This window comes from Siniperca chuatsi, linkage group LG2, assembly GCF_020085105.1.
Source record: "Siniperca chuatsi isolate FFG_IHB_CAS linkage group LG2, ASM2008510v1, whole genome shotgun sequence".
Classification (NCBI taxonomy): domain Eukaryota; kingdom Metazoa; phylum Chordata; class Actinopteri; order Centrarchiformes; family Sinipercidae; genus Siniperca; species Siniperca chuatsi.
The window spans coordinates 8,742,578-8,754,666 of NC_058043.1; the positions used below are offsets into that span (position 1 = coordinate 8,742,578).

Here is a 12,089-nt window from a genome sequence, read left to right on the forward strand (position 1 = left end):
AAATTTGTAAAAGGCGTATTTCTGAAAACACAGTATAAAATTGCCTGAAAAATAAATAAATTATAGTAAAAGTTAAAAAGGAAGGTCAAAGACAATAGCTCTTTGCAGAACATTTACCTTGGCTATGAAATTGTCAGTACAGTCCAGTTCCACACATCATTTCAAGCCTGTTCCTGAAATGGAACACAAGATATGTCATATTCCACCCATTTTACTAAGCAATTTAGTCAATTATCACACCACATGCAATTACCAGACATTCTGTAGCCATTAAGGCTGCTCATCTACGGCCACATCAAGTTCTGAATGACTGAGCAGGTCTCATCCAAACCAGGGTCAAGGTTACTAACATAATGGAACTGCAGAGCGTCTTAGACATTCACAGATAAATTGTACTTCTACATCAATAACACTCATTCAAAACAACTGTTAAGATGTACTTAACTGCCCTGCTGGAGCTGGTCAGTGATCAGCTGTGGATGCCTGTGGTGGTATCTGACATCTCGGGTGTGAATCTCTAACTGCATGAATTTGAAGATCATCACACATGCATAGGAAAACCTTCCTTAAGAAATGGTTATAAAATCAACATTTGGTCTATTCACAGACTGTAGTTCTGCAAATGTTCATAATTTCAAAGTAAAATTGTATCAGTCATGGACCTTGATTTGTAGAAGCTTCCTGCAGCTAATCCAATTTTGATTTACAAATGCTTAAAAGATCTTGCACAAGAGTAACTGACAAGAACAAATATGTCACGCGCAGCCTTTGTCAAACAGCTTTTAATGAATGTTTTGCAGTTACAACTGTTTGAGTTATTTCTAATTCAGTATGTGCCATTCATTCCTGTGTTTCAGCTTCAAGTTAAATATACAGTAGGGTACTTAACCGGATTCATAGCTTACATAATCCTTTTATCTCTCATGGAGCTGGAATTTGAAACCAGTCTGATAGTTTCATTGATTTTATTTGTGTTCTCATTCCAAATACGGCCCCATGATTCATGCCTGCTTTTGAAATATGGATATTTAATAGATACGACGCATACGTGGCATAAGATGCCTCTACTTTGTGCAGTCAAGCTCTCTCCGAGCTCTGATGAGAAAAGCAGTCGGCTACCATGACAACTGGAAATCTGCCATAGTAACAGTGGCTTATGCCGCTTTGTCATATGAATGGACAGTATTTTTGGACTGTAGTGTGAAACAAATTAATCTAAATATGACACCTAAATGATTATTCTGTGAACAGTCAGGGGTAAAATGACATATAGTTCAGAAATAGAATAGCATGGTTTTAATTTAAATATTATTTATTTATTTATGTGTATTTTATTTTCAGTACAAGAGGTCCAGAAGGTGTTTTCAGTAAAACTTTATTTTTCAGTGCATGAACGGAACACCATGTCAAGGTCATAGTCTATCCTTTTCAATCCATTTTTTAATATTTTCTCTTTTTTTTTTTACATAAAAAAATAATCGAACGATTTATTATACCTCTATTTTTTCCCCCCAGAAAGAGCACTCAGCAAGTATTTATAAAGGTACTGTACAATGTACAAACATTTACATCTACTGTTCCTACAGATTGTAGAAGATACCACAAGGATTGTTTTCTAATGAAGCAATGCAAGGCCACAGTATGATACAGAGATGAGATACAAAATGGTCAAAATAAAAGCATAAAGGAGTACAACAGTGCAGGGGACATACAATAAAAAGGGAATTATCTGACACTCAGGGTTGGATTTACTCATTCAACCAACCAAACTATTGCACAAAAACCTACCACTGATTGGCTCATAGCACATCCTTTAGTAACTTTTAACCTGAAAACTCCCTTATACAATCACAGGCTCTTATCACAGTCAATCATAGACCTTAACCACCATTTGACTCACTGATATTGACTTTATCACACATTTGCTACTATACTGTGTTCCCTGAGCTCATCTGAATATATCTTATCCCATAAGCCGTATTGTATTTCCTTTTCTCTGATTTTACAGCAGAAGCTTCAAAAATTTTGTTAAGTTACAGTGAAATTAGACTATTTCTCATTTTAACTGACCCCATGTTTGAAACCAATTGTAGCTACGGTTAACGCCCCTTAAAATATGTAAGAAGGTGGGATCTCTGTATACCTGTCTTACATCAGCAGCATGCTCAATATCTTAGTACACCACCACATCACTCTCCAAGTTCCATTATCCTTCAAGCTACCCTGGCACATAATCACACAGCAGGATTGACAAATACATACCATTTAAAACCCTCATTTTTCTTTTCTCAATAGGCAAAGGTAAAACCATCAGGAACATGACTCAGAACTTGCACAGTATTATATAAATTGCCAATTTGGCCTTAAAACAGTGAATCTTTTAGAAAAAATGAAACAGCTTTATAAAAATAACAATAATAATAATAAAATGGCAATGCATTGGTAGCAAGTCAACATCACAACTTAAATACAACTCATGGTCATTCTGTTATGCTACAAGGGCAGATGCAGTGCAATGGAATTCAATAGATATTTAAAAGTTAGAACCTGCAAAACATGACACATTCAAATATATATATATATATATATATATATATATATATATATATATATATATATATATATATTATATTTCACAATGAGACACATTTTGAGCGATTGCAAACATTTGGTACAGCGGTTTGCACAGAACCTATACATTTCATGAACTACAAGATCCGTGGTAATTCCTATCACTGAAATACATTGGAAGGATGGTGAAAGTTCAAATAACATGGGACAAATCTTTGAAATCTATATCAAAATGTGGAATGGCTTGGTACAGCTACATATACACATATTAATCTATTATCTCAATAAATTACACACTAGTTGGTTATCATACACATGGTAAACAAGATTTCAAACCACAAGTTTCTGGTCTTTTTAATGATACTGTTTGTATGAAGGAGAGTCGTGTCTATAACTATAGAACAGTCTAGAGTCCCCGGTAAAGTGAATGCTTGCTGGATTGTATTAGAAATCTCTCTGGTGTTGAGAATGAGAATTATAAACAAGAAACAGGATCATCCTCAGTGATGTGCAGAACACGTGCAGTTAAACAAACAGAAGGACCGACTGCATGCAGTTGAGCAAACTTTTAAGAAAAACATAGTCAAAATATCCCACAATGAGGCCGAGAGCAAAATTAAACCCTAGATGACAGTCGCACTTTGTGTATACTACCGGCGAGAGGCGACAGCCTATCTCCTTTCTTTGCATATGGGTCATTGCATTGTAATGGGTGAAGCGCTGTTGGTAGTCGTTGTTCCACAGGAGGCTCCCAGGATTGGCACATATTCACATTTCATAATGTCTTGTCTGGCAAGGCCCAGAGCATGTCGCACATGCTTAAGTCCCACATCAAAGATGCTAAAGCAGCGGACAAGGCAGAAGGGAGCTGCTACATGCCACATGTGAAGTCACAGGACTCCCAAAAAAGACCTTGTCAAAAGACAAATCTGGACATGGGCCAAAGGTAATAAAAGTGGCACCATGTTACACTTCTCTGTTTTATGGAAGAACTCAGAAAAACAATCCACTGAGGGTACTATTAAATATTCCATGGCACAGCTCAAGTCTGGGTGATTCAATATTCTATCACAAAGGGTCACGAAGGACCTCTGCCTGGGAGAGGATTTTGGCTGAGCTGGGCAGTTTCCAAGGGCTGGGGCTAAGAGGTCCCTTTGGACTCTGCAGGGTCCCTGGAATACTGTTTATAGAGGCCACAAAGTCTTCCTTACTACTGACTTCTTTGGAGTAAGAAAATGTGTCTTTTCTTCCTTTTGCCTCTCTTGGCAAAACTACAGAACCTTTTCTACTCCATATATCTTTAAAAGACAACAGTGATTCTCTTTTGTTGGTAGTCTCTTTACTTGTATTCCTCTCTTCTGTAGATTTGTACTTCCCATTAGGATCTCTCTGCCCTGAGTCTTTACCTGTACCTTTCTCGCTCTCTCTGACTGCATGAGGAGATGTCCTGTGGTGGTGAGACTCTCCCACCACCCTTCTTTTAAAACTTTCTTGCTCACGGCCAGGCCTGGTCCTTTCTCCTCTCCCTTCCATCTCCCTTCCTTGTGTGTATCTTTTGATCTCAAGATTACCCCCTTTGCCGTTTTTGTTTTCATGATCCAAGCTTTCTCTGCTGGAAGAGTCTTTTAATCTCCTCTGAGGGCCCTGTTGATGCTCTGCGCGCGGCAGGGTCGAAGCCACTTGCTGTCCAGCTTGAGGAGGCTTCTTAGGGCTTGTGGATCGTGTTTTTGTCTGTGTCTGAGACATCCTGTTCCTGCTCAGTGTTTCTTCCTGTGCCTGACTCTCAGTCTTTTTGGGACTGTGATGTTGCTCTTTGGCTTTAGGAAATGTCTCCCCTATTTTCTTTGGGCTGCTTAGCTCTCTGGAGTCTTTTGTGGGCCTGGTCCTCTTGTAGAAGTTCATATGCTCAGGGGAGGTGGGAGAGAGACTTTCTACCTCCTTGTCTGCCCACTCACCACTCTCCTCCACTGAGCTTAAACCCCTGCTGCGGGGCTTGAGGCCTTGTGGGGATAAGGTGCTCCAGCTGCGGGAATGTTTCAGTTTGCTGGAGAAGGGAGAGGGAACAAAGATGGAAGCCCCGGGGGAATATGGGGAGGACAGGGGTGATGTGTCAGAGAAAAACACCTCTCTGGAATAGCTTGTGGGTGAAATGACTTTTTGATCATGTTGACCTGTAAGAGAAGCACACATTTTACATGGAGACACCATATGGGCACACGAAAATTAGAAGCTCCTCACACAATACTGAAATTTAGAGAGAGAAGGAAGAAAAAAATAGATTATACTTAGAGGTTAACTGAGGGAAGATATGTGAGGAAGTGAGGAATTACCAAGGTAAAAGAGAAGAGGCCACTAAAAGCAGTGAAGATGTTAGTGTTGGTGCTCAGTGTAGTAGCACACAGTAGAAGAAGCAGTACTACCTGCATCAGGGACAAGAGAAGAAGGGCCAAAGGAAGCAGATTGTTAGAGATTTAATGAATAAATAAAAAACTCAATAAAGAAAGTACATTCAAATCATTATGGGCAGCATTCCAAAATAGGCTTCATTAATTAACAAACGGATGGAGTTATTATCGTTAGCTAAACATTAGGTGGATTTATGGATTCAGTATGTATTTAACAACTGTCAGTGTCCCCTCCTTGTAAAACAGTAAACACATTTAGGACATCAATCCAATGCAGTTGCTAACTAAAGTTTTATTGTAAACACAAATCAAACGTGCCATGGTTAAAACTTGATTATGAATGATATGCTGTAAAATTCAAAGGAATAGTTTGACATTTTGTGAAATACGCTTAGCCAAGAATTAGATGAGATGATTGATACCACTCTCATATCTCTGCTCTAAATACTGTATGAAGTTACAGCCAGGAGATGGTTAGCTTAGTTTAGCATTAAGACAGAAAACAGGGTTAAACAGCTAGCCCGGCTCTGTCTAAAGGTAACAAAATCCGCCTACCAGCACATCTAAAGCTAAAAAAAAAAAAACATGTTGTATCTCATTTGTGGTATTACAGGGGTCTTTTTTTTGGCTAGGTACAGAGACGACTTCTTGGAGTCTTGTTACAGTGACAACCAACCAGGAAGTCACTGCTCCTAGCCATGAAATGGTACATAACCCAAATAGTAGTATAGTATAGCAGGCAACCAAAAAGTTGCTCACTATACTATCCTTCACATGGTACCAAAATTGGTTTTAAATTGAGGATTAGCAAACACTTTCTAGGCACAAAGGCAGTCCGTATCAAATGGTAAACTAAAACTTTTGAAAACTTGAATTGGTCTCTGTATTGTATGTTGAAACAGTCTTTGAATAAATTGTGTGCATACAGTACTTACTGCCATCTTGAGCCAGGCCTGCGCCAGGTCTCAGCAGCAGTACCACTTTGTTTCCTCCAGCCTGGATCAGTTCGATAGCCCGTGTATGGGAAATGCCGCGTGCCGGCTCCCCATTAATCTCCACTATCTCATCTCCAACCTGTCAGTAATATAGGAAATGCAATTATTACACAGAAGCACACCTAGCAAAGCTTAGCATACTATGCTCTGCATACATACATACTTTCACTTAAACACACAGAAGTGCATAATCTAAGAATCTTTCATGCCACACACACACAGACACGCACATACACAGCCATGTAATACAATGGAGGTACCGTCTTTTATTGGAGATGAGAAAATAACTCAGAATAAAGCGTGTAAACATGTCAGTCTGTTATGATGTAATCAGTGTTGACATTTCTCTCCACCCTTGGATAAGCAAAGTCGTGCCCTGAGATCACAGTCTGGCAAGCCTAAGATTGAGTCCCGATAGGAGCTTCTATTCTGTTCCCTCACTGCACCATTTTGCCTCTCATCATCATAATAATAATGCGATGATTTCGTCCCCATGGGGAAATTCTAATTTGGCTGAACCAAACTACCAAAAAAAGGTGTGACCTTCCTGGAAATGGTCAGTGTCATACTTAAGGACACTAAAGAAGGATGGATGCTATTTGACATGGATGGATGTATGGATGGATAGACACTCAAGGATGTACAGTAGGTAAGAAACAAATACAATAAAACATCTAGAAATAATAAATAATAAACAAGAACAAAATCAAATCAAATCTGTAAAAAGACCATCACCCAACTCTTTCTATTTGCTGTGTAGAGAGCTTGAATTACTTTGCTAAATGAAAACAAAAAAAAACCCTGCAAAAACATCGTAGCTGAAAGCATGTGCAGCATTAAACCTTCAACACTGTAACTGGCAGTTGATGAAGCACATTCAGCACACGGCTACAGAAATGATATTATTTACTGATTTACCTCTCTCCTTCATAAACTAGTAAATATGCAGAATTAGATTTCAGCAATGTAATGATTTATATGATAGCACACCAAACTGTATCTAACAATGCTGAGTGTAACCAAATGAGCTTCCCAAGAATGCTTTGACTTTTATTTAATCATATTTTTTTTCTTCTTAGCTGAAGGCCCTGTGAATGGCGATGTCTGTTTGTCAGTCATTTGGTCCGTCTGTCCAAAACAGCGAGAAATCTCAACACTCCTGGCTAAATGTCCATGACATTTGGTGTGGATATGCATTGATTGAATCTTAATGATTTTGGTGACCCCCTGACCTTTCTTGTAGTCCCACCAAAATTTCAGTTTGAAGAAATTCCATGAACATTCCTCTAGCTCAACTGTGCACACAGGATATCTCACAATCTGATATGCTAACTTCAATTAAATACTCTAAGCACACTCATTATCCCATAGGGATAATGACCTTAGACATAATGACTCCATGACCTTTCTTTTATCACCAACCTGAGGGCAAACTTTACACTTTCAGCCCCACCACTGTTAAGATTCTAAGAATAGCAACACAGTATGTTGTTCTCTCCATCCAACACTGAGTATTGTGGGGTGTAACAAATAATATAGGCGCCACTAGCAGTGCTTTAGATGTTTTGAGTCAGTTTCATCTGGCTATAGGGGCAACTCAAACTTATAAAAAAATTATCAACAAGTAGAACTTTTAAGCCCCTCAGAGTGTTTCTAACTTCAGTATTTTTCAAGTTAATTCCTGCAGTAAGTATCAAAAAACAGTCTTCCCCAGTTCAGAGTTGATATACACTTTTTTAAAGACAGAAAAAACATTGTAATTATGAACATTTTAATAAAAAGGAGCACTCACATGGATCCTTCCATCCAGCTGAGCAGGTCCATCCTCAGCCAGTCTCAGGATGTACAGGCCCATGTTGTACTCTGTTCCCCCTCGCAGACTAAAGCCAAAGCCCCTGGGACTCCTCTCTAACTCCACTGTCAGACAACCCTATACAGCATAAAGAAAACAATCATCAATCAAGTCATTAATACACACACGCCCGGACACACGAAGGCATGCAGCACACATGCACAAACATTATATATATATATATATATATATATATATATATATATATATATATATATATATATATATATATATATATATATATATATATATATATATATATATATATATATAAACATAAAGACTGGAGCTTATATGCCCATTATGTAAAAACTTGTTGCTAAGACAACATATAGTGGAAGGAATAAGAGGATTATTCTTACCTGGTTGGGTCCTGTCACACACAGCGTTCCCTGCTCACTAAGTGGAAGAGTTTTGTGGTCAGACCAGTTGAGTCCCTCCCTTTTCTCCTCCACGTCCAGGTTATAACTAAAACAAACAACAGATGTATTTCTTCAGTAAGACGTGCTGTAAACAGCGTGCTGCAGGCCACAAACATAAAAATCCATTATGCAAAAACTAATATCTAATTTAATGCTGGGTATTAAATAGGAGAGGGCTGCTTTCTTCATACTTGCATATTTTAATTTGTACTGTATATGTTCTATACTGTACACATTATTACCGTACACACTTATGTTTATGTCTTTGTTAAGAGAAAATTTCTCTAGCCGTTTGCTTTGAGGGCAACCCTCCCTCTTCTACACACACACGCGCGCGCACACACACACACACACCCCTTATTTCATGTTGAGGCTAATTACAGGGGATTTTTTGTGGTTTCATGAGAATTTGTGAATGTAGGCAGCAACATCATTGTATTAATATCACCATAACCATGCTATAATGTGATTTATTTTCAATTCTAGAGGAGGTTCTTGTTGCATTTCCTGTACACCCTCCTCAGGCCATAAGTGGGGGTGGGAGCAGTAAGTAAGAGCACCAACAGTGAAGGAGGAATTGGCCATTCCAATTTGGAGAGAAAGAACATAAAAAGACAGTACAATAATTTTCTCAGTATTGACATGTAAATGTACATTTTGGTCACTTTTAAGGTACAAATGGGGGAGCTCAAAAACTGAGAAAACCTTGATTAACTTCTATAGGGTACTGACCCAGTGATAGCTATGCACTGGGTAGGTATAGTTGTGTACTCAGAGTAGTTATAGACATGAAATCTACTGGTGTGCACAAGATGTTTGGACAGTTTCAAAGGCCCTTTTCCCCTTGTGGCTTTGTTTTTAGCTTTTGCTTTTATGTTTTTCTTTTGAGTGAGAGTGGGTCCTTACCGTTCATCCTGTAGTGCTGACCTTTGCCCCATGGCTCTGTGCTGAAGAGCTGGACTCTGTTTAGCTGAACTGGCTCCAGATGGAGGGCCCTTGTATTCTAAAATAGATTTTGATATTACAACGATCAGTGAAGAAATGCCCATTTATATATATATATAATCAGTTTACAACATATTTAAAAGTCATTTTAAGCAAATTCTCTTCTTCAAACTGAAGAATTTCAGTGCAATTTTTTTAGCATTATTATTAGACATAGATATCCTCCTAAATGCACAAGCATTACAGTGACATAAAGATCAGTGACATAGATGATTTTTCATTCATTCAATCTTTTCAGAGGAACAGGGGTGCCTCCCCCCCCTTTAAGAACTAATTTCTTAATACTGATACTAAAATATTCATATCTTCTTATGTGCATGGTTGAATGCTTTGATCAGCTTGCTTCAAAACTAGGTTCCTCCTTGCGGACAATAAAGTTTAAAAATTGGATTAAACCGAATTGATCACAAGCCCAAGATACTACTATAGTAAATGCAGATGTGGGCCCACAGAGATACTCACCATCCTCAGGAACCACAGTGAGGGTGACGACATTGCCGGCATCCTTGATAAGCTGAACAATATCATTGTGAGAGAGCTCGATGATAGAGCACCCATTGACTGCTGAGATACGATCTCCGACGTGCAGCAGGCCACAGCGGTCGGTGGGACTGCCTTCAATGATTCGGCCAATTTTGTGTGGAATAACTGAAATGGCAGATAGGAAGAGAAATGAGACATTAAGACCCAGATAGAGTGACCATTATGAAAACCTTGAAATATATCTAGAAAGCCAACATAATGGTAGTCCAGCAAAACTGCTTTGTTCTGGTTTGACTAAAATCTGTCTAATGTCTTGAATTTTTGATACAAAGATTGAGAGCATGTATCAGCTACAAATGAGAAACACACCACTCCTTGCATTTAACTGTTTCTTCTATGCCTCTTTAAATTGGGTTATACAATTAAATACACAGCAGCTAACAGAAATCCAAGTGAGTCTCCTTCTTTTGTGATGCTTAACAGTGTTCAAATCCACATATGACTAGTTTAGTTTACACCCAACTGCTACAAACTATATACTGTATATTATATTTTGACATGACACCAGAAAACCAGTGATCAATAAGTCTTTCTCCCATTGTCTTTTATGTGTACATACTGCTGTATTTTAGTGGGTATTAACACCAGAAACATTGAAAAATTCTTTTCCATCTATAAATCAAAATGTCAAAAAATATCCTGTGCTACGCTTAAAACTTAGATGATGAAAATCTTAAACAATAGATGGAGGATATGAGAGACTAGACTCTCACCTCCATGCGGCGGTTTACTCTTGGAGGTGAGGATGACAAAGCCAAAGCCCTCAGTGTCTTTGCGGTGGAGTGTGATGTCAAAAGACTCGTGGTCCAGAGCGCTGGGCATTGGTAGGCGAGGTAGCTTGGGAGAACCGTTCACCAGCACTGGAGCCATTTCCTGAGCCTCTTCCTCTGTCGCATCTGATAGGATATAGATGCTTATGTATTTGTGTTTGGTACAACTTTGTTTGTATTTGTGTGTGGGTGCATTCCTGAGGGTTTTTACAGAATGGTCTGGAGTTTCTCTGTGTTGTGTACAAGAAATATGCAAATAAAAGTAATAAAGTGGTGTCTTGCCAGCTATACCGGCTGTCTGCTCAGGCTAACTACTGAGTTTATCATCTATTTTTAGCACATACATCTACTGTATTTCTAACCATCAAACTGTTGTTGTTTCTGTCAAAATATAAAATGCATTACTTCCTGTGTGTCAGAGGATTTTCCTCAGGAAAGCCCTATGAGACATTGGGTTTGTTATTATGAAAGTGTCAGATTATTACTAATAGATGCACATAAAACATCAACATTTTGTCAGGTGTTGTTCTGATTGTAACTCACCTCTGTAGATGACCTTCCTGCGTACAGTCAACATAACTTGACCATTACGGGCAGCGTTGGTCATCAGATCCAGCACCTGCTTGTGCGAACGACCTTTAACCATCACACCATCGATGCCAATAAGCTCATCGCCCGCTCTCAGACGACCATCCTGCTCTGCAGCTCCATTGGGAACAATGGCCCCAATGTACACCTGTGGAAAGACATTCTGATAGAGGGTTAGTATGATGGAAAACTGGCCTTTGAGGAAATAGAAATTCTAATAATTATGAAGGCATATAAAACCTTTATGAGAGCTAGAACATTCTATAATGTTGGAGTTCCACATCAACAGCTTTCTGTATAGTATAATCATTAGATTAAAATACTTAAAATATGCATACAAGAGTGTTATATATACTTACTGGCTGTTGTGGACCTTCTCCTCCCAGAACACGAAAGCCAAAGCCCGTTTCAATGTCTCTCTTCAGGAAAACATCAATATCTTTGGTGTGAGGCTCTGTGGATGAGTAATACTCTATCACTACTGAGTGAGGGATCAAGGTTTCAAGTTGAAAAGGTTAAAAAGCAACTTCTGAATACAACTGATGATGTGTTGGTCTACACTTACGTCTGCTCTCCAGCAGGGCTTTGGACTTCAGGTACATCTCTGTGGCGTCTCGTTTGGGGGAGTCGGTGGAGCGCAGGGTGCTTGAGTTGGAGTGGTAAGGCAGGGCCTGGGGGGCTGTGTCTGTGATACCGTCCAAAGTCTCTGTACTGGTCGTCATTTCCTGTCTCTGAAAAGAAATACATGTGCCATCAACACCACATATTGCTTTAAGTATCATTATTTACAATATAATTACAATTTTAATTTTAGATTTTCACTAGATCACATATGCTTTGGTATTCACCTATTTTTTGATAGTCTCTACAGCTCATTATCCCAGACAAATGGCTGATTGTGATAAATTACCAAAAGCAATAAAGGTCACTTCACTGGC

The 12,089-nt window shown here is 38.8% G+C and overlaps 1 protein-coding gene across 5 annotated transcripts in view; it reads right to left on the reverse strand.

Annotated features, from left to right (window-relative positions):
• Positions 1–1,358: 1,358 nt before the first annotated feature.
• Positions 1,359–12,089, reverse strand: part of LOC122863594 (membrane-associated guanylate kinase, WW and PDZ domain-containing protein 3) — a 121,542-nt gene continuing 110,811 nt past the window's right edge. For 2 of the 5 annotated variants that reach the window (XM_044170228.1, XM_044170248.1), the window contains 11 exons: positions 11,717–11,882; positions 11,511–11,605; positions 11,107–11,314; positions 10,507–10,689; positions 9,713–9,898; positions 9,152–9,248; positions 8,186–8,291; positions 7,764–7,901; positions 5,912–6,050; positions 4,902–4,991; positions 4,605–4,742 (listed from right to left, as the gene is read on the reverse strand). In XM_044170228.1, coding sequence (XP_044026163.1) covers positions 4,942–4,991; positions 5,912–6,050; positions 7,764–7,901; positions 8,186–8,291; positions 9,152–9,248; positions 9,713–9,898; positions 10,507–10,689; positions 11,107–11,314; positions 11,511–11,605; positions 11,717–11,882 — 1,368 coding nt within the window. In that variant the 3' untranslated portion in view covers positions 4,605–4,742; positions 4,902–4,941. Of the gene's footprint in view, positions 4,743–4,901; positions 4,992–5,911; positions 6,051–7,763; positions 7,902–8,185; positions 8,292–9,151; positions 9,249–9,712; positions 9,899–10,506; positions 10,690–11,106; positions 11,315–11,510; positions 11,606–11,716; positions 11,883–12,089 lie in introns of all 5 variants that reach the window. The other 3 variants (XM_044170210.1, XM_044170219.1, XM_044170238.1) reach the window with 2 other exon arrangements.